This window comes from Etheostoma cragini, chromosome 4, assembly GCF_013103735.1.
Source record: "Etheostoma cragini isolate CJK2018 chromosome 4, CSU_Ecrag_1.0, whole genome shotgun sequence".
Taxonomy (NCBI): domain Eukaryota; kingdom Metazoa; phylum Chordata; class Actinopteri; order Perciformes; family Percidae; genus Etheostoma; species Etheostoma cragini.
In genome coordinates, this window is record NC_048410.1 from 24,962,849 (window position 1) to 24,986,622 (window position 23,774).

At 40.4% G+C, this 23,774-nt stretch overlaps 1 protein-coding gene and 1 long non-coding RNA gene across 3 annotated transcripts in view; one reads left to right on the forward strand and one right to left on the reverse strand.

The window, feature by feature from the left end:
- The window catches only part of fhit (fragile histidine triad diadenosine triphosphatase), a 369,059-nt gene that overhangs the window by 111,576 nt on the left and 233,709 nt on the right, over nt 1-23,774 (forward strand). For both annotated transcript variants that reach the window (XM_034869177.1, XM_034869176.1), the window contains exon 4: nt 20,327-20,451. In XM_034869177.1, the coding sequence (XP_034725068.1) occupies nt 20,346-20,451 (106 nt within the window). In that variant the 5' untranslated portion in view covers nt 20,327-20,345. The remainder of the gene's footprint in view (nt 1-20,326; nt 20,452-23,774) is intronic.
- LOC117943193 lies at nt 1,317-23,497 on the reverse strand. The gene is made up of 4 exons (XR_004656306.1): nt 23,487-23,497; nt 22,154-22,158; nt 18,360-18,369; nt 1,317-1,404 (listed from the first exon to the last, which is right to left on the reverse strand). It is a non-coding gene; the product is annotated as an uncharacterized LOC117943193 (long non-coding RNA).

Sequence of the window (23,774 nt, forward strand, 5' to 3'; positions counted from 1 at the left end):
GACAACATTATGGAAAGGCTTTCTAAGGAGGTTGACCTTTCTGTTAGAAGAGTAGGATCCTTTTTTAAACATAAACATCTACAAAATTGCCACCCGGCTCCATGTAAACAAACAGTAATTTTATCATCCTAAAATACATTTAATACAAATTCGACAGATATAAAATTAACTGTTAAAATCCTCAAAAGTTTCTTTCCACTATTCCAATTTTACATGTGAAAACATGTGGGCTTTGTGCATGTTAGTGAGTTGATGTTAGCCTTCAGTGAGAATCTTGTCAGACACTAAGAATAATAATCTGAGCCTTTAAGTGGCAAAAACAGCACTTTTAGTGGATGGAATTGAGGATGCATTGTTGTCCTATATGATTACATTGCAGCAAAAGTCAGAGCTGCTGGTCACAGCATTCTAGCTCAATACTGGACCAATTTCAAAGAAAAAAACACCGAAAAATAAAAACTAAACAGGAAAATAGAAACTGGTATAAACCCGATTGTCCTAAACTGCAACAATGGTTTTAGGTCATTCAAGAAATAAGGGCAATGGAAAGGTTGACTTTTGTGCTAGGTTTGAGAGAAGGTCGATATGCCAAAAGATGGGAGAAGTGTGACATTGGTTCACAGCTTGGACTCATTAGTGGATAAAGCATTGACTTGAAATGTATAGATTTTATTTCTATTTGTTATGGCTCACCTTTTCTCACAGGAGTTTCCACCCTTTTATTTTTTATGTTCTTCCACATATCACACACAAATTCAGGTGACTGTGATCAGTTGTAATAATGTGCTGAATATTCAATTAAAAGTATCAATGTGGTTACAACACAGTGCAACACCACAAGTACCTTCAAGCAGGCACAATCTCAAAGTGTGCACAGTCAAACATGGCCAGATAACTATTTGTACAGACTTATTTCAAGGCTACCTCACATCCTTAATGTGAGTCTTGTCCCTCAAAGAATTGATTTCAAAATGCTTCTAATGGATTAAAAAACACTGAATGGTTTAGGTCCAAAATGCATTTCTGATCCGCTTCTACTTTATGAACCACCCAGACCACCTGAGAGGGCTGGGTGGTACATAAGGTCCGCTTTCTGGTTCATGAGGTCTGCATTCTGTCCCCAGTGTCAGAACTAAACATGGAGAAGCAGTGTTCAATTTTTATGCTCTCTGGAACAAACTCCCAGAGAACTGCATCTCTGCTGCAACTGTTGAGCTTTCAAATCTTGGCTGAAGACTTTTCTTTTTGCTGCTGCCTTCATCTTTAAATAATCGACCTCTACTGGTTTTTCAAGGCCAATACAGACACCCATTAATAGTTGTGATGCACCAAATCCAGGATTTGGGTTTGGCTTCGGCCGAATATTGGGCTTTTTGACAGGGTTTGGTTTCTGCCGAACCTACGCTTGCACTAGGGTTCTATTAGGGCTCAGTGGTACAGCGGTCGCCTGCCAATTGGGAGGTCGGGGATTTGATCCCTGGCCCTGCAGTCCTATGTCGAAGTGTCCTTGGTCAAGACACTGAGCCCCATGTTGCCCCCAATGCTGCCCCATTGGAGTGTAAATGTGTGGGAGTATTCATCTGATGAGCAGGTGGCACCTTGTGCGGCAGCCTCGGCCACAGTCTGTGAATGTGTGTTCCTGTACTATGTAAAGGGATTTGAGTAGTACGTAAGGTCATTAGCTAATGTTAGCTTCCTAATTTCACCCCCCAACATGCCTTCATCAGACACTTGTTAGTGAAAATTTACCAAATAAAATTCTCACTCATCTGGCGATAGCGATGTGCTTTCCTACGATGTGAAAAGAGAGTGTGAATACAACATGAAGTTGTAACATGTAACTATTTTCGAGGCCGTGGACGTTGTTTCCTTCATTAATGTGTTCACTGTGTTAATAGACTGAGGATGGGAGGAGGATTGGGGGACTCCTAATTATTAGTAGTTCATGAAACCAATAACTGATCTTTGGAACCGATATACGTTTACAGTGAAAATGAAAGTCAAAATTAACATTTTGGAATAGTACAAACTCCAACACAAAACTTTCTTTAAATGCTTTAAGCAATTATTTAATAAATGAGAATTTTTCAATATGATACCCAGTAACAGAGAGTGAGACAGTGTTGTGGGTGGAACATTAAGTCAGACTCAGTGCTGAGAGAAACCGAAGCAGAGGGACAGACACAGAGCTGTAGCCGAGCCAAAGTAGCTCAATTTTAAGTTAATTAACTTTATCGGTTATCAGGTAAATAAAACACTTATACAGATAATCTGCGAACTGCCAAAAAACGCCCCAATAATCATTAATTTCTTATACTGCACTGTAACTTGTTTTTCAAATCTGTCCTATTTTACTCTATTTAATAATTGTTATATATACAGTAACTGCTGTTTAAGGGTTTTATGTGAAGCACTTTGAGTTGCCTTGTTTCTGGAATGTGCTATATAAATAAAGATGCCTTGCCTTGATGGTGTTGTGGTCTGTGTGCATTGGGTTGTTTTTTTCAAAGGCCTGCTATAACATTACATGACTTTCACCTGCAGCCTCACAGCCGAAGAAGAAGTAGTCATGTGATTTAATCTATTGATTCGCATACACTGACACATTTTTTTTGTGACAGTCAGCATTAGTTTTTTTAAACTAATGTATTTCAGTTGGAATCATCTTTCTTGTCCACAGCACTTTTTTTCTGCCAGTCGGGACAGCAGCTGAGAAGCTGTATCACTTTGATATTATTGGTATTTTTGGGATTATAACATATGATTAAATCAACATTTATCCATGAGATGTGATCATGGTTTGCGTTTATTTCTTTTTAAGTTATTATTTCGGTCTTGGTTGGATTGGTTTAACAGCATTCAAATTCAACCCCCAGACTGAGCGTGGTGTTCCCCAGTTGAAGGCTGCTGTTTTGGGACAAATCAAGGCTCAAGCCCAAAAGAAATGCAAGTTGAGCGGCCATAGATTCCTACTCTGTAACAGGGCCCATTGAAGCGTTTCATGGGTCCTACATACACTGTAAACCGTGTATCATACTGAAAATGGCATTGCATGCTGGGGGAAAAAAAGGATATTACAGCACTATCTGCAAATGTTAAAGATAGTGGGTGTTAACTGTTTACACCAATGCATCTTGGGAAAATAAAGGAATAGGTGGGAATTACACTGCAGCATGAATATTACTGTACCTTTTAATAATACAGTATAAACTGTTCATTTACAGTTAAATACCTAAAAATTAAACAGTATGCATACTGTAAATAAACAGTAGTACTATACTATAGTACTATACTAATACTATAGTAAGAAACTGTCTATTTACAGTAAACTAACTTAAAATAACAAAACAGTATGCATACTGTAAATAATAACACACTGTATAGGAGAAGCTGCTAACAGTATATTGCTGTTAATCTAACTAAAGTAAGAAACTTTCTTTTTACAGTAAAATAACTTGAATTAAAAAAATAAACAATAGTTAATAAAAAACTGTATAGGCGAGGCTGCTGCCAGTATAGTACTCTACATTTACGGTGAATGGTCTTACAATGTAGCAATAAGTGAATTTTGACCAGATATTGATATTGAACAGAGATGGGAAAGGAAACTTAAGTTCTACTTCTACCACTCCATGCCGTCCTCCCACACTGACACCAGAGTTCCACCAATCACTGTCCTTGTTTGTTCACATTACCCTTCACTTCTTTTATTAGTCCCCAGCCTATCCCTTCTCTCTGCGTGTAATACTCATTCTGGCCTAAAGACTTGATAAGTGCGCCTGACAGATATACTGTTCAGCCACCTCCCATCAGAAAATTGGATCTAAATAAGATTTCCCTTTCAGCGCGAGTCCCATTTGTGTTGCGTATGATACACATGGGCAAGTAGCGGAGGTGCTGTTGTTGTAGATGTACTCCTTTAATTTCAAAGCAGTGTAATGTTCGCTCTGCGACATTCTCCTTTTTGCCCAGACTACACTGCTACGGGACTGCTTCATCAGTTATCTCCTTACCAGAGAAAAGACGAAATTGCTGATAGGAGGGTCGTCCTCCTGCTCGGCTAAATCAAATTAGTTACGAAGGAGTGCAGATGGGATTAAATCTTGTTTCAGTGGCCGAGCTCTTATGATTACCTAAACCGGCACTCTGCCTCCTGACATGACCGACAGGTGAAGTGATGTGGGGTTTATTTACTCTTTGTTAATTGATTTAACATTGACTTCAGTTAATACGTGTGATCTCCATTTGTAAACAGGCCGAGGCCACGGTTTAACAAGCGCTTATTGGATTGCAATGATGTTTTTATCAATAGAACAAAAAGGCAGGTGGCTTCCTTATTGGCTGCTACCTTGACACCTGCTGTGACTGAGCTCCATTAGCAGTGCCTGAAAGGCTGCAGTCATCCAGTGCCCCAGTGTGTTCAGAGCTTCTATTCTTATTAGGGCCTGGCTCTGGATTAGAGTTAATGTATTTGATTTGATTAAAAAAAGCCAAAGACAGGACGAGGCCACAGTTGGTGGTTTTAGCGGCCCTGAAAAAGTCGTTCCATTGGATAACAGATGCACCGGTGGAGTTGATCTGTAGTCCTAGGAAACAAGCCAACAATTATTTACTATCTGAACTTGATGATCTCAGTCAAAGGTCCTGAACTGCACCTATGAGCTCTGGTTTTTCTCTCCAAGTGTCCCTGTAGGACTCGGCCCAACTAGCTGACTGCATAATGAGCTCCTATAAGCTGCTAATGCGCAGAGATTGGGAGTACCAGCTGAATGAAAGGTGCAGTGCATGTTTGCCCTGCGCTTTGTTATGGAATCTGGCCCTTGGTCATATTATTACAAAGTTAGTTTACTGTGAGCTCAAATGATGGATGATTACCTTTGTTCCACTCTGAAAAAAAAGAATCACTGTTCAACATACATCCGCCATTATTTGTAGGCACATTGCTAAAGACACCAATGGATTTAGTCACAGCTGATGAGAGCTTGTTACACTGAGAAAATCAGACATACATTACACATTCTGCCATAGAGAGAATGTGTGTGTGTGTGTGTGTGTGTGTGTGTGTGTGTGTGTGTGTGTGTGTGTGTGTGTGTGTGTGTGTGTGTCCGCGCACACTCATACCCCTGTATAGGATATATTGTTTGCGTATTTATGACCAGAGGAAGTAAAGTTAAATTTATGTGTTAAGGGAATTTGTGCTGTGAAAAGCAATTTGATTTGAGCTGTGGGCGGCTGCCATTTACACCAGCCACACATGTAATTGAGGTTGCCCTCAGGCTTACAGTGTGTCAAGTCAAAGCAGCCGGGCTGCACACACTCTCACAGGATTTAGACAAACCGTAGCTGTGGTACCTGAGAGCCGCTCTGCATACAGCAGCAGTGTTCTGTTTTTTCAGTGTCACTTAAGGCCGCATTCATTTTTTTGGCCACCTAGGGGCAGTAAGACAAGCTGAAACGCCACACTGAGATACTTAGCAAATTAACAGCAGACACATTCAGTAGTCACAGGCCAAAATTAGCTTTGTTTTGTACATGTGTTGGTGTCCCTCTGATGAATGCAAATGTTGCTGTGATGTTTTTGAGCAGTACTGGGAAATATGGTTTTTCAAAAAAAAAAAAAAAAAAACTTAAACAATGTCCTTAACTATGAGTGTGAATCAATTCATAAAATCAAATTATCAACCAGCTCTGTCTTGGCCATTCACAACCCTTCGCACTGTCTGCAATCCCTTAAAGTACCTGGTACCTTGATCTAGTATCTCATCACAAACTGTGCCCAGATTAGTTCCTGTAGTTTTAAGAGCTCCTTCCACAATCAGGCATAGAGCAGTGGAGACTAAATTAGGACCTGTGAAAATGAATGTATGCTATACATTATGTGTTGTTAGGTTCCTGCAGCGGGAAAGGCTTTTACTGAACCACTATTACACAAAGGACTACTTTCAAGTCTCGAAATATGTTGAATTGTACCGGAAACGGTTAAAAGAAGCAAAAAAAGCCGTGCAAAAATAGCTTTTTTCCTGCTGCTATCATTGAGCTGAACAAGCGGGAGCCATATTTGCACAGATATGACAGAAGCATTTTTAATTATAATAATTAGATTTAGATTCATGTACATAGAAAGAATATGTATTTGAAAGTTTTTATTTCACTTATTAGTATTTGATCAGTTTTTTGGTGTGTTGTTGTAGTTGTGTCATGACTGACGTCATACTCTTGCTGCAGAAAATATCTACCCACAGGTTTAAATAAAGGAACCTGAACCTGATTTTAGGACACAGCGATGGACTACATGGCCTGTCTTGATAGAGGTCTGTGTAACAGCATTTCTTTGATGAGAATACCAACTCTATTTCCGTCTGCTAAACACCTAGCTGATGTATGAACTGCAGGGAATAGTCTCCCCCAAAGTTTCTCTTTGAAAGGTGAAAAACTCCATCTTCATTTTTCTGCACTTTCTTTCACACAATGATGCTGGGAGTCTGTGGTGCTGAGCACCTGGCTCCAATCTGACCAAAGCCCCGGTGTGATCCTCAATAGATTAACTGGTCCACGGTTAAATAGTGTGGGCCGGTTGCACTCAAGGCTTGTTAGGGGTCAAGTCAAAGAAGCAAAGGCACTGAACTGACCAGCACCTGATTGTAAAGAAGGACCATAGAGAGGAAATGAATGATGTCAAAATGTCCTATTCTGGTAAACAAACTGAAGGACTGCAGCTGTTGGAGCTCACTGAGAGCAAAGTTTCCAGAGTTTTGATGGCGAGGGTGTTTGATTGGACCAAGTCTGCAGCCTTAATGGGTGTTGAAAATGCTGATTGCCCCCTCCCCCAGGTGCTGAGGCAGAACATCTGCCACCAGTGGACCGTCATTGATAGCTGGGGGTTGGGGGGGAATAGTTCATTACAAATGTCATGTTTGGCGTGGAGAGTTGTTGCCAGGTCTTGTCCGATGTTGGGGAAAATGTCAGATGCTCAAAGGCAGGCATGTGCACTGACTCGTCCAGGTAGGAGGGAGAGCCGGTGTCACAGTCCTGACTTCATCAGGAAACAAGATTTTACCGTGTAATACCAGCAACAACAAATACCATTCTCACTGTCACATGCTGTGTGTATTGGTCAAGATGGCGCTCTTGTTGGTGGTAACCTGGCATGTTGGCAATGCCCGACCAGCCACAGTTTGAGTTGTGATTCACTCAGCTCTTTATCTTGAGTCTTTAAATTGACTCACGAGTCTCTAGTGTCCTTACCCCGGGTCAATTGAGTCCTACTAAAATGAATCTAAAATGATAACATCGCCACACACTCTCTCTTAGCTGCAAAAAACTTTTTAACTTAGAATTTTGTAGGCAATGACAACTACACAAGTCAATAAGTCTTAAAGTCAAGCTTTAAGTTCCTGGGTGTCCACATCTCTGAGGACCTGAACTAGACGACCAACTGCTCCAAACTTATCAAAAAGGTGCACCAGCGCCTGTTTTTCATGAGGACCCTGAAGAAGAACCATCTGTCCTCAGGGATCCTCAAAAACTTTTACCGCTGTACCATTGAGAGCATCCTCTCTAACTGTTTTACTGTTTGGTATGGGAACTGCTCTGTCGCCGATCGGAAGGCACTGCAGAGGGTGGTGAAAACTGCCCAGCACATCGCAGGGGCACCACTCCCTACCATCAAGGACATCTACAGGAAGCGGTGTCTGAAAAGGGCCGGGAAAAAAACAAAGGATTCCACTCACCCTGCACATACACTCTTCTCCCTCTTGCCCTCTGGGAGGCGTTACAGAAGCTTACGGACCAGAACCACCAGGCACCGGAACAGCTTCTTTCCTACAGCTGTCACGCTTCTGAACGCCTCCTGATACAACTATAAGAATGGCAACCCCCCCGTCCACCCATACAATAATAATATATGGACTGTCCTCACACGCACACACATACCATGGACTGTCCCACACATACACATATGTATATAATCGTAATATATTTTGTAAATCTAATCTGCCATTATTTATCTTGTATTATAAACCCGCTAATACATATATAATCCTTTTACTAACAATCCTTTTACTAACACTCGTGTATATTCTGTATAATCTGTGCATAGACCTCTTATATCCATATTTATACACTACATTTTATAGTCCCTTACAATTATTTCCTTTTTTTGCTTATACATATACTTTATACTCTGTATAATCTGTATAATCTGTCATAGAGCTCCCATATTTATATTTATATTTATATTTTTACACAACATCTTAAAGTTCCTTACTATTACATTTGCTTATACATAAAATTATATACAATATTTATACCCTGTATAGCAATTCTGGATAGATGTAAATCACATTTCGTTGCTTGTACTTGTGACAGTGCAATGACAATAAAGTTGAATTGAATTGAATCTCAAACGACTGAGTGAGCAGAGAGACATTCCGACCCGCAGACTCAGAGACTTGAGAACTGTCTCGTGAGTTGTCAATGCTCGCGTGAGTCAGTCGGCTAAGTTTTCATGAGTGGATCGGATTCAGACCAGCGAGTGGAGTCTCTCCTTGAGCTCAAAGTAAAGGAAATCAACAACAATAGTCATTCTTTCACTTCTGAAATAACATACAATGTTCTGCACGTAGCCTAGCTAGACTTACTGGAGGCTTGGGGGATAAATATAGTACGTTCAATTGCATGTAGGTCAATTAGACAGTCCGAAATGGTGCAAGCTCGCCCCTGCTCGTGGCTCAGGCTCGCCTTGGAGACAACTCATGAGTCCTCGACTCGTGAGCTCTGCCGTGAGCCAGTCAATTGTGTGAATCAGCAAACTGAGTGGATCTGTAGCAGACGAGAGAGACTGAATGAGCTCAGAGTAAAGCTGAAGCCATTCTTTCACTTCTGACATAACATAGCTAGGCCTACTGTAGGTTTGGTGTATAAATGTAATATTTTAAAATGCAACTAGGTTGAGCACACAGTCGATTTTGAAAAATAATAATACTGTATATTCACTACGGACATGTCTTTGTTCCTAATTCTATGTCTACATAGAACGCCCCTATACTGCTTATAGGCTACACTAAGATAATACAACAAATAAACAGTCTGGCTCAAAATGCTTTCTCTTCTGTGACTAAATGGCTCTCCCATTAGGGATTTAGCAATACTGACTCAAGTGATTCAAGTTACTCGCACAACCCGTTTCAGTTTAGTGAGTGACTCAGAATAACCCCAGTCCTTTAAAGGAACTGGGTTTGCCAGGCCAAGTTGGTGGAGTTCTGTGGGCAGGAGCGGTTCCAGGCTTTTTAAGTGGGGCGGCACAAGGGGGACCAATAATAACTTGGGAGGGTCCTTAGACATACATTAAATTTTGGATATGATACAACAACACGGTTATTCTGTCAAAATAACCACATTCATTATTGTTTTAAATTAGGTTATTGTGACTGAGTTAAAGAAATGCCAAAAACCCAGAGCATGTTTTTCTAGCCAGACCCTTCTCTGCAGTGCTGTGGAGAAAGGTCTGGCAAAGCAAGTCTACGTTAATGAGGGGCTGTAGCTGAATCCGAGACAACCTTTATTTAAGGCCCACCTCAGAACAACCACACCGGGCCTGCTGATACTTTTAGTTTATCACTTAAAAACAAGAGGCCATGCAAGGCAGTAATCCAGTTAACGGCAACATTCCTTCAGTACCAAGGTAAGTGTGCATCAGGGATCTGACTTTATCAATATACAAGATTTACCTCTGTATAAACAGCATCAAAAAATACCATCCTCACTGTCAACAATTTGATGACATTAGGAATTAAATCAGCACCCACAGACCTTATGCGTTTCTTTTTATTCTTACCTAGCTTTGTGTTTCTCAAAGCTGCCTTCTTCAACTCTGGATCATAAATTATTCAGTTACCTGAAACAAACTAAAGACAAGACCCCAGGAAGAGTAGCTTCTGCTTATGACAGACAGAAGCTAATGGGGATCTTAATAAATAAACAAGCAAGTTATGAATGTCCAGATTTAGAAATGCATCCCTCTGCTTCCTTCTGGCAAACCAATGGCAATCACAAAAAAAGAAAAAAGAAATGTGAACAGACACGACTCGCAAAAACGCTTTTCTGCCTTAACGCCTCTGTGCACCAGATTGGTTTTTCCATTCTGCAGTATGTTAGTCCTTAACATTGTAGCACAGTAGAACCAACTATCCCTGAAATACAATTCCCGCCACTGCTAATTCAAAACAGGACACTAATTACCAAGTCTCCTAAAACAGCAGAGCAAAACCAAGATCAAGGGGCCCCTTAAAGGGGTACCAGACAGACACACTGTAAGAACACTATAATACCCCAGGATAGAGAGGGACAGGACATTGGCAGATGCATAGTCCACTGCATGAAATGAATCTGTTTTGATTTATTATATACGTGTGTGTGTGTAAACACAGGCCAAACGTTTGGACACACCTTCTCATTCAATGCGTTTCATGACTATTTACATCGTAGATTATCAAAACTATGAATGAACACATATGGAATTATGTACTTAACAAAAAAGTGTGAAATAACTGAAAACATGTCTTATATATTCTAATTTCTTCAAAGTAGCCACCCTTTGCTTTTTTGATAGCGCTGCAAACCCTTTGTGTTCTCTCAATGAGCTTCATGAGGTGGTCACCTGAAATCGTTTTCACTTCACACGTGTGCCTTGTCAGGGTTAATTAGTGGAATTTCTTGCCTTGGTAATGGGGTTGGGACCATCAGTTGTGTTGTACAGAAGTCAGGTTGATACAAAGCCGACAGCCCTATTGGACAACTGTTAGAATTGATATTATGGCAAGAACCAATCAGCTAAGTAAAGGGAAACAAATGGCCATCATTACTTTAAGAAATGACGGTCAGTCACTCTGGAAAATTGTGAAAACTTTGAATGTGTCCCCTAGTGCAGTTGCAAAAACCATCAAGCGCTCCAACGGAAGTGGCTCACATGAAGACTGGCCTAGGAAAGAAAGACCAAGAGTCACCTCTGCTGCTGAGGATAAGTTCATCTGAGTCACCAGCCTTAGAAATCACAAGTTAACAGCAGCTCAGATTAGAGACCAGATGAATACCACACAGAGCTCTAGCAGCAGACACATCTCTGGAACAACTGTTAAGAGGAGACTGCATGAATCAGGCCTTCATGGTCAAATAGCAGCTAGTAAACCACTGCAGAAGAGATTTGTTTAGGCCAAGAAGCACAAGGAATAAAGGAGTAAAGGGTGGCTACTAGAAGAAACTGGAATATAAGACATGTTTTCAGTTATTTCACTTTTTTTAGTTAAGTACATAATTCCATATGTGTTCATTTATAATTTTGATGCCTTCAGTGAGAATCTACTAAATAGTCATGAAAATAAAGGAAACACATTGAATGAAATGGTGTGTCCAAACGTTTGGCCTCTTCTACATATGTATCTACTGTTTATGGCCTTTTTTGATACAGTAGGGAGTTTTCAATCAGTAGAAACAGTCAAGATGTACTGTTAAAACCACAAAGGTGGGATCTTACGGGCTCCTTTATGCACTGGTGGAATGTAACTAAGTACTTTAATTGAGTCTTTTCTTTTCATCAATCAGTTTTTGATTGATTTATGTAGCACTGTAGAGTAACCAGCAGGTATCCAGAGTGCTTCACATCAGAAACCAAGAGTAAAACTAAATATACAATAAAAAACAGTAATATCCGAAAAGGTTAGAAGAAAGAGAGAAACAGGAGTTTGAAATTTTCACACCACTGCTACGCATTAAAGCCATTCTAAACAAATAGGTTTTGAGTTTGGACCTAAAAAGACCTACATCTGTAATTGTCCAAATATTATGGGGTAACTTGTTCCAGATTCTTGGGGCAGCAACCACAAAAGACTGATCCCCCCCACAGCTTTAGTTACTAGTTACTTTACACATTAAGATTTCTTCACAGGAAACACCTGTAGTTTATACAATCTAATGTTTTATTATAAAGTAAACATGCCAACAATATAAGTCCAGCTGAAAGGATTCAACCATTTACCATTGTTTGTATTCTATGTAATTTAAGGATGTTTCTGCAAGTACTTTTACTTTTAATACTAAGTAGTAAGTATATTTTCCTGACAATACTTATACACTTTTACTTAAGTAACATTTTCAATGCAAGACTTTTACTCGTAACAGTGTGGTATTAGTACTTTTACTTAAGTAAAGGCTCTGAACACTTCTTCCACCACTGCCTTGGAGTGTAAATAATTAATAACCACACAACCGTTCTTGGCCAAACACCACAGCAAGTGACATACCATAGGTCAGCATTTACACATAAAGAGTTGATGTAATGACCTATAATTACCCTGGCAGGCTCTTTCCACATTTAGTTTTCAAGAGACAGTGAAGCGTTCTCTGCACTTGAGATCACTAAAACATTTACACGAGCTCTCCTCAGTGGGAGTTACGGCCTGTGCTGGGAGCGTTCCCAATAAAAGAAAGAAATCAGTTGAGCTGAATAGGCTGTTGGCATTTACAAATTGGAGGTGATAAAATCTGTGTAAAGTAAACACTAATTGGGTCATCTTTCCACGCAGTGAACTAATTGCAGCATTCTAGTTCTTAATTGTGGAATTGTCAGAGTGCATTTGGAATGCTAATGCAGGAGAGGCAGCTGGTAAGAGAGTGTGGATGAGTCTTCTGGGACCAAATCCAAACTCTCTCTCTCTCCAACTTTCTCTCCATCTCTCTGGTGGATAAGCTGCTCAGGTAGGATAATGGAGAGAGTGAAAGAGAGATGTGTGTGTGTGTGTGTGTGTGTGTGTGTGTGTGTGTTGGGGGGTATGGGGCTCTGTATCATTCCAAAATGTTGTGTACCGATGCTAGTGTTCGCCAAATGAAGCTTAATGAAGCTTTGTCAACCATTTTATGTATTTTTTGAGGTACTAGATGATGATCTTGGCATTTCATATTCTTCTGGGAATCTGGAAATCTTCTTGGAATTCGGGAAACTACTAGAACTGTTGGGTCCTTGTAAATTCTGGAGTGTGGTCTAGACCTCCTCTATCTGTAAAGTGTCTAAAGATAACTCTTGTTATGAATTGATACTATAAATAAAATTGAATTGAAATTGAATTGAAATCAAATTCTTCCTAAACCAATTTTATGAAACACAAATTAATTCCAACATTAAACATTACAAATTTAGAAATATATATTTTTCAACTCCTACTACATAACCGCCATCTCTCTGTGTAACCTAGAGTTTGTCCTGCGTGCCTCTACAATGTGTGATGTTAGACAAGCAATCACAGACATTAATAAATCATGGTACAGGCATGCTGCGTGCTTATTGGCTCACTGACTCTGATGAGATTTACTCTTTAGTTGAAATTGGGTATTGAATGAGGAGGCATTTGTAGATACTCAACGATACTTTAGAGGCCATTTGGTTGGTGCCTAAGAAGTATTAATTGGGTACCCAGCCTTAGTGCTGTGACTATCTCCAGGCTCCAGCCTCCCCCCTCCTCCTCCTAGGCCTGGATCTGGGCATAGGCATTCTCGGCATGTGCCTAGGACCCGTTTGCCCCTAGGGGACCCGGTTAGAGGAAAAATATACACATAAACTTTTTGCCCCAATTTTTCATGAGCTGAACTCAAAGATCTAAGACTTTTTCTATGTACACGAAAGGCTTCTTTTTCTCAAATATTGTTAACACAACTGTCTAAATCTGTGTTAGTGAGCACTTCTCCTTTGCTAAAATAATCCATCAACCTCACAGGTTTGGCATATCAAGATGCTGATTAGACAGCACGATTATTGCACAAATGTGCCTTAGGCTGGCCACTATAAAAGGCCACTCTGAAATGTGCAGTTTTATCAACTGCTTGCAGTTGGCATACTGACTGCAGGAATGTCCACTAGAGCTGTTGCCCGTGAATTGAATGTGCGTTTCTCTACCATAAGCGCCAATGGCGTTTCAGAGAATTTGCCAGTACATCAAACTGGCCTCACAACTGCAGACAATGTGTAACCACACCTGCGCAGGACCTCCACATCCAACATTTTCACCTCCAAGATCTTCTGAGACCAGCCACCCAGACAGCTGCTGAAACAATTTCTGCACAAACTGTCAGAAATCATCTCAGGGAAGCTCATCTGCATGCTCCTCGTCCTCATTGGGGTCTCGACCTGACTGCAGTTTAGCGTTGTAACCGACTTGAGTGGGCAAATTTTCACATTCCATGGATGAAACCCGGTTTACACTGTACAGGGCAGATGTCAGAATGTGTGTATGGCGTCATGTGGGTGAGCATTGTTATGGACAACAAACACAGTTGCATTTCATTGATGGCATTTTAAATGCACAGAGATACAGTGATGAGATCCTGAGGCCCATTGTTGTGCCATTCATCTGCGACCATCACTTCATGTTGCAGCATGTTAATCAACGGTCCCATGTTGCAAGGGTCTGTACACAATTCCTTAAAGCTGAAAGTATTCCAGTTCTTGCATTGCCAGAATACTCAGCGGACATGTCACCCACTGAGCCTGTTTGGGATCCTCTGGATCGGTGTATATGACAGCATGTTCCAGGTCCTGCTAATATCCAGCACCTTTGCACAGCCTTTGAAGAGTAGTGGACCAACATTCCACAGGCCACGATCCACAACCTGATCAACTCTATACAAAGGAGATGTGTTGTACTGCATGAGGCAAACGGCGGTCACACCAGATACTGACTGGTTTTTGGATTCTCTGCAAAGGGGAAGTGCTCACTAACACAGATTTAGACAAGTTTGTGAACAGAATGTGAGAGAAATAAGCCTTTTGTGTTTATAGAAAAAGTCTTAGATCTTTGAGTTGAGCTCAACTCCGTGTGTGTGTGTGTGTGTGTGTGTGTGTGTGTGTGTGTATATATTATAGTTTAAATAAGCACCTCACAATTAAATTTGATTACGATTCAGAGGCCAACTTCCATTCTAAACCGATTATCGATGCATCTCAACTTTTCAACAACAATTTTTCCGTTTATGATTTAAAAAAATAAACATATAAATCTGAGTTTGCTAGATTTTGACATATGTACACTGGCCCTGAGAGGCCACAACGTGCAACATTAAGAAAATGAACACAAATAGACCACGACACACAACATTATGAAAACGCACACAAATACACCACAACACGCAACAATAAGAAAACGTGCAAAAAAACGTACTGTGGTTTATTTGTGTGGGTTTTCTTATTGTTGCATGTTGTGGTCTCAGGGCCACCTTACATATTAAGCAGTATTTGTCACACAGGATGTAATGAAATATTTAATCTGCTGAGGTTTTTATTGTGTAGTCATTTCACGCTTAAGCCTTAAATATGCTTGTGAAAGTCACCTTCTCTCATAGTAATCTTCCATGTCCGAGGCTCAGTCATGTTTAAAGGTGGAGAACATGAAACATGAGGTGGTCAGATGAGATAAAGTAGATCAACAGCCTATTTGTGTTTTGCCTTTTTTTTTTTTTTTGGCCATTTGTGTGTTTTTTTTCTGCGCTCTTGCCTAAACTAGGTTGTATTATTCCATCCTCTTTCAGGAAATTGGAATTGAGCATTGAATCGTTCTAGAGACGATTGCAATGCATCTAAGAATCAATTATTTTTCCAGCCCCCTATCAGATGCATTAAAATACCTACATGAATAAATTAAAATATGGCAATTAAAAGTAATCTTGTTTATTCACCAAATGACAAAGTACCGATTGGCAGGGGGCCCATAAACCCCAGTTTGCCCAGTGTAATCTTTCCGTTAATCCAGCTTTGCCCCCCCCCCCCCTTTCTGCTTGTGTCAGACCACGCAGCCCACCAACAGGGAGCCGTGGAATCTCGTAGGCGCCATTTAACCCCATTCCAGTAAGTCACAAAGAAAGGGGATCATCTCACAATCATTAGGTGTGATTAAACCCTCCAACCCCCCCAAAATCCCAACCCCCATCCGCCTCTGACCTGGGCCGATTTCAGTATTATTTAAGTGGGGTGGCACAGGGGGAGCAATAATCAGTCGGGGGGGATATTTTTGTCAGAATAGAGCCTAGAAAATCTGCTTAGAAAAATAGCATATGTTGGATAGGATAGAACAACACAATTAATTTAACTTTTTTGTTTTCAACAAATTGTCTAATATTTATTGGTTGGAATGGGGAGGATATTTTTTATTTAACCTTTATTTATCCAGGTAAACAGTTTGAGAACCACTTCTCATTTACAAACATGACCTGGCCAAGAGGATATGGGGGATTTTGGTGTGATGGAGAGCTTTTGTTCTTGTTTGTCAGTATGTGTGTATGTTTGTGATGTATGTTTATTTTAATTTTTATGTCCCCTCAAGTTGTTTTGTTAACTGTTTTGTCTAATTGTGAATGTACTGTATTTGTTTTGTTGGCCTTTAAGGACCCCCTTAAAAACGAGATGTCACATCTCAGGGGGTTATTCCTAATAAAGAAACCCCGCCCCCCCCCCTCTAGACACGCCCCTGCCTTAGACCAGCATGCATCAGCATGCACTCAGGGAATTGGCTGTTTTTTTCAGGGCTACCAAAGTTATTTGTTGTGCTTGGTGGATTGTGAACTCTTCTAGGAACACATTGCACATTGAGAAAACCAAAAGAAGTCCAAAATCAGAATTGTAGTTTTTATTAATTTTAATAAAATATTAATTCTATTTGAATATTGCTAGATGTTACACACCTCTGGAGCAACTAGGGGTCAAGTGTTTTGCTAAGGGACACAATGTATTGAACCCAGGTCTCCCACACCAAAGGCATGTGTCCTATCCACTGCGCCATCACCACCCTCCTATTATAAATGGACATTTAGTAATATGTGTATGGGACTCTCAGCTTGGCATTTCGAAATCTGTAATAGATCTCTACATTTTGACAGACAGTTGTCGTCTCTGGCTAGCTAACATGGCCCGTATTCAAGTAAGAAACGGCAGGTGTGGTAGCAGTACTAATGCTTACTGAGACTACACAAAACTAGTTTTTGTGTGTAGTGAAAAATGACCTGCATGTGTCCTATTTAATCAATGTGCAGAATGGCTTTTAAGGCCCAGAAGCCCTCCCACACACATGTAACATTCAAAAATTTGAAAAAAGTTCTGTTGGCATATGTGAAGAGCACTTAAGCCCCCTCATTCTGCATATATTAGTAATATCAGTAAATATGAAAACCCTGGTGTTTACCATTAAATATATGATATGCAGTATTATCCTAAAGTAAAATAATAGTGCAAAAGTATCCCTCTCAATCTTCATTATGACCCACTAAAAGTGTGTGGTGCTGCCTGTGTATGCAGAGACCTTCCCCTCTGCCTGGATTCTCTCTTTCTTCTTATTTTTTTGTGTGCAGGACGTTTCTGGGCGTCTGCAAATCGTCTTTCGGCCCCACGCGGATATGTAACGCCAGCCAATAACAGTCTGCTCTCATTCCCAACGCTGCTCAACACCGGTGGAATGTAACCAAGTACTACATTTACTCAAGTACTGTACTTAAGTAAAAATTTGAGGTACTTGTACATTACTTGAGTCTTTTTGTTTCCTGCCACTTTATACTTTTCTCCCCTATGTTTGGCTTTAGAAAGAAATATTGTACTTTTTTTACTCAACTACATTAAGCTGACAGCTTTAGTTACTAATTACTTTACACATTAAGATTGTATTGTAGATATGTAGTTTATTAAAATACAAGGTTTTTATTATAAACTAACAGACAATATATTAGCCAAAAATGAGTAGACAATTATACACAGAACTGGACCAAATTCAAAGATTTTTGTTCCCAATAATCTTACCCTTTAAGTAACATTTTCAATGCAAGACTTTTACTTGTACCAGAGTATTTTTAAAGTGTGGTATTGCTCATTATTTAAGAGGAAAGCCTTTCAGATATGCCAGACCTATTGTCTGTATATGTTTCCAATCCATCTCGATTTTGCTTGATTTTCTTTGGTATTATCAGTCGTCAGGATTTTTCATTTTTTATGTAAAACAACGGAGAGACAGAAACCGAATGTGTTTGTGGAGCGTTCAGCTCGTCGGGGCGTTGTGCGGTGGCAATAATCTCTTCTCTCAGCAGGATGCCAACCATGCAATAGTTGATGGAGGAGTTTGTCAGACGTGACACCATCTTTCTTTCTCGGACATGGTCCGATAAGATGGATTCATCTCTCCACCACAGCAGAGTGTCACTGTGAGAAAAACAGTCGTGCACGATGATGTCTTTTTCCCACCTTCTGCTCTGATTACTAGCAGAAGGAAAGGGACACCATGAACTTCATCTATCCACTGGATTCAATATGTCATGCCTGCTTGTTATTGCTTTTCTACAATTTTTTAGCTTTAGCTAGCGAGCTCATATGTCATATTTTGGTAAAATGTGAAGCCAGAATATGTGGGGCTGTCAAAACCTTGAAGGCTGTTTCAGAAAATGATAATAGTTTGTGAAGCCGAGGTGTGTTGAAGTGAGAGGTTTATAACAATGTATTGCCATGCCCTTCAGCTGCTCTCATGCTGAGTGTTTTACCTTTTTTAAATAAGCCACCATTAACCGCACATTCCGGCTTCCGTTTTGAATTGCTTGAGTTAATAAAGATCTCCACGAAGCAGAAATTCAATCAGACTGAAGAGGGAACACTGACTTCTCATTTCTCGCCAACAGTTGACACCAGTTGCTTTTGTCGGTTAATCGTTGCTTAGAAATGTGGGTCTACCATTGGCTGAAAGTGACCGAAAAAGGTGCCAGTACCCTGATTGAGTAGTGGCATGACAAGATCATTGGGTGTGTCTTGGATATATTTACTATATTTAAAGTCAAAGGTTCTTTATTAGTCTCCCTAAGGAGAAATTTGTTTTGGACACTGGGAAAAATTGCAGATTACTGTTTTTTATACTAATCTAATAAAAAGCCACATTACATTCTCCTGTTCTTGCATACATGATTTACAAACACTGATTTCTACTTCAGTAAGCATCCATGCATTCCGTCATAAAAAATGTTAATTTATCCATTCCTAAATATCCATACATTCAGTTAAAATCTGCATGTAGTCCTCCATTTACATCACTATACACATTCAGTCACACATGTACATTAAAGAATTCATAGGCATATGTTCACCGCTGCTCATTAATGAGCTTGACTGTGAGAGGAACAAAGGAGTGCTTATACCTCTACAGTTGCACAGGGGAACCCTGTACCTCTTTCCTGAGTTTAATGCCCAACTGTCGCCTGATCAAAAAGCTTGAAGGAAGGTCTGGCGATTCCACTCAGCATTCTGGGATGGGAGAAAAAAGTGCACTGGTTAATTGGCATTTATATGAAGCAATTCTAATTGTTTTAGGAGGTGCTAAGTGCCATACTGATATGAAATATTGTGACTATGGCTACATTTACATTGCTGCCTTTTGGTTTTCAAGTGGCGTTTTAAACCAGAAGTGATCTCCGTGCACACAAGTGATCTTTATTTCCAATAGGAGATCTTATCTCTGTTTCAAAACACACCCAAACCAAAATATCTCATTGACTGTCTTGTATGCTGGGAGTAAACAGGAGGAGCAACATTTATACTCCGCCTATTGCTGGTAGTTGCCATGGTAACATAGTAGCTATTTTTTCAGGCGGCAAAACGTTGGCGTCAACGTTGGTGTTGTCAAAGTTCTCCGTTTGCGGCAACTGCAACACAACCCCTACAGATTCCAAACCAAAACGGGTCAGAAGTGTTTCTGAATGTCTCTGGTTTAGGGGCTCGGAAACGCCAGAGAAGGGGGAATGAGAGGGGGAAACGCCAGAGCAGGGGGAATGAGAGGGGGAAATACTAGCCCTAGTAATGTCTAAGAATTCCCTTCAGACAAATTAGATAACAGTAGTGGCCTAATGGTATCCCCAGACCGACAGGATAAAAGTTGGAAAAGTGAAAGAGCAGCGCTTGTCCCTCCCTCATTACCAACACTGAGGTGCCCTTGAGCAAGACCCTTAACCCCGGCCGCTCCAGTGGAGCTGCTCAGTGGCAGCAGATCAGACTGGGGTTGAACTGGGAAGCTCCCAGGTAGGAATGTGGAACTGTGTGAGTGTAACAGGACGGGGTTGCAATTGTTCTCAATTGACTTACCTGGATAAATAAAGGTTAAAAAAGAAAACTAAAAAACTAAAAAAAGACTCCAATGTAATGAAACCTGTCAGTCAGGTTGTTCAGTGAAGGCGTGCAGCTGTGTGTGCATGTGTGTGATGAACCCTATCCTAACCTTGTGTTCAGTGTGATCTTATTGAGCACCTGCGGTCTCTGCTTCTTCTCCAGGCCTGAGACTCAGTGGGACATGTTGACCCTGCGCTTTGGACAGCATTTCATCAAGGCGTCAGCCGTGTTTCTGCAGACAGAGCTGTCCTTCGCTCTGGTCAACAGGAAGCCTGTGGTGCCCGGACGTATCCTTTCATTACTTCCAGGTGAGAGGGATCTTACTCAGCTTAGTACTGTCGGGGGTGGGTTGAAGTGTGTGTCGATGTTTTAACACCCTTGATGCACCCTCTAAGTCCGGGCTTGACTAGGCACTGTGTTGATTCGTTTTTGATATGATTTTTTTAGGCATTTCTAACACTAAACAGCATGTTTTTAAAGAGAAAATGGAACAAAATAAAACCACAGATGTAGAGAAATTAGTCAGACTTTACCAAAAATAGGATAAGTTAACGAAGGAGCATAATGATAGTCCTACTGCAAAGACTCTACTTTACAATATCATTTCATTGCATAAAAAAATCAAATAAATATGCATACAGCATACAAAATTGTAGGTCATACAACACTTACAACCCTAACCACAAACAATTCACTTTTCACATTACATTTTAATTCTTACATTCAGTTCTCCTTTCTATATTGATAGAGTACTGTTTTGAACTGTATAATAGTTTGGCTCTGTTCAATTGTCCCCCTTAAATACATATGCCTGTAAGAGACATTTAAACATAAATGTTCCTCTCATGATGTCCCCCCATCTCAACTCTAAACGTTGTTAGTATGTTATTTGTATGTTACGTATGTTTTTTTTGCTGCAGCAACATATCTATTTAAAACAAGTATGTAGTCCTCATGACTACAACGCTCCATGATCCCATGCAGCCTTTTGTCATGGCTGAAAGATATCTAATCTTATTAAGTCATGTTGAATCTGAGTTTTCTCAACTTCAGAGTCCGGACCTCTCAAGACTAGCTGATATTCAGTCCCAGTCACTATATCCCAAAGACTAATGGAGTGATGTCTGACTGACCTTTTTCGAGTGCCTTGGCTTCTTTCTTGATTCACTTTTCAGACCCGGAAGCTTAGTCCATCATTTTTACAGGCTGTGGTCACAGCTGATCAGTGTGTGAAAGAAGCACGTTGCCAGGGCAAGATTTTGAAGCAGTTACTCTTTGTGATTTCATGTTTATTTTTGTTATTTTTTTTCATTCAGGGGCCGAAAATCTATCAAGTAGCCTCGGCTGATGTGTTGGCAGCAGTTGTTTGTGTGTGTTACTGTTTCCCTCTTTGACATAAATACTGCTTTCATTCATTAATAACTCCAATAACCTCTGTTGTGCATTATTGATAGTGGTGTTATTATGTCACTGGCAGTAGCTCAGCAGTGCTTTGAAATAAAACACACGAAAAACATGAAAGGGTGAACATAAGTGGGAATAATCAGTGAATAAAACCACATAATGATGATAGAGTCAACGCATGACCATGACATGGTTCATATCGTGTAATTATATAATTAAATAAATGCCTGGTTCTCGCTGGAGAAAAGATTAAAAAAGGCTCTGATCCCCATGTGACAATTCACAGTAACAATGTCACACCTAGCCACAGTTTCAGAGGTTATAAGCTTGTAGCTAAAGGGAGTAAAAAGTGAGTGAAAATCAGCTGAGGGTTAATGCAGCTTTCAATACCACAGCATCACGGTTTAATTCACATCAGAGCATTTCAATATCCTCTGCTGTGTCTCTGGGTCTCTTCTCCATCATCAATGTCAGTGGATGAATGTAAAATCAGTGCAATGTTAGTGTACAATGCAGCGTCCCTGACAGTTGTCGCCTTTCACAGTCGATATCTGTCTCACTGTGTCTCTCTGACTGGACTTAAACATCCGCTACTCAACATAGCACTTCCTAAATCCTCCTGTTGTTGCCTGGCAACAGATGCTGTTTTTGCTGAAGTAAACCTGACCTTGATATAAAGGCTGTATAAGCAGCTGTTTACAATACAGATGCACACACACACACACACTTCCATCCACACACACATTACCCAACACACAAATGCACATGCACATGCACAGGCGCGCACAGACAGAGACACACACACACACACACACACACACACACACACACACACACACACACACACATACACACACACACAGAAGTGATAGACAATAACAATGGCTGCTGAAGGTTACTCAGGCCTGTTGCTGCGCAGGTTTGTTTGCTTTCACTTTGTTTGGTTGATCATTGTGTTTTCATACTCCAACATAACACAGATGTTCATTTTCCCTTTAAATCAGTACGGTTGTCGCGCAGAGGGAGGAGGAGGTCATTTATCCTCATGGACTCTAACCAGAGGAAAAAATGAAGAAAAAAAACTTTACTTTTGTCTATTAATCATTGTTTTTTTAACCAGCGTGAGCAAGAAGAAGAAGAAAAAAAGCTTGCATTCATTTGCATGATTTCCATTGCTGCTTTGTTTGAATAATGTGCTTATTCTCTTTCCGGAATGATAATCAGTTCGTGGCTTTGTGCTCAACTTCTCAAGTGCTGCTCTCGCCCTCTGCAACTCCTCCAAGCTGAGATTAACTTTGGACCAGGGAGACTTGTTTCTCGGCTCTGCTGTACACCTCCATTCTGGAGCCATATGTTAGCATTACTTAATCACATCTCTTTCTAAACACTGTGATTATCACTATTGATTGCAGAGGCCTGATATAGTGGATTCAGAGAAAGGCATATAATATTCTGTGTATAGTTTCTCTGTAAAACTGTGCTGCTATATTTTTGGTGTCCTTGGGCTTGCATAATAATCTTTCAGCCTATTGTACTTTAAGTGCTCTGAGAGAAAACTGGACTTCGGCATCTCCTCTGGGCTTTAGATAATTTAGCTGTGACGGGAGACTTTGGCCAATCCCAGGTCATTTGAGAGAGAGAGAGAAAGAGAGAGAGAGAGAGCGAGAGAGAGAAAGAGATCCTATTGACTGTTCTGATGAATCGCACATGCAACAGAAAATGGAGAGGCAGAGCTGAAGGAAGAGGTCTCACTCTATTTTATATCTTTTCTGTCTTTCTGTCTTTTCTACCCACTAAAGTGTAAGGTTGCTTTCACACTTGGGCAGTTTGGTCCATTTTAACCGACCCCTGGAGTGTTTGGTCAGATATTGTGGTTGGTTTGGAGGGGGGGGGTTGAAAGTTCATTCAAACTTCAAACAACTGAACTCTGGTCCGCTCCGAAACAAAGGTCTGTGTTCTCTTCCAAGTGAACAAGAGTTCGGTTCCTTGTAGGTGAGAACACGATCCGATCCAAGTACAGGAAATGAACCAAAAACAGTCTACTAGCTAGACTTATATATGATTTAAGGGATGATAACTTTTAGATCCATTAATTTTTATTAGCATACATTGCTGGTTGTCTGTGTATCATCATAATCATCATCATCATCTCTCCCTCCTTCACTCGTCAGCTGATCTCATTGTTTACCTCTAGAAACACTAAAGC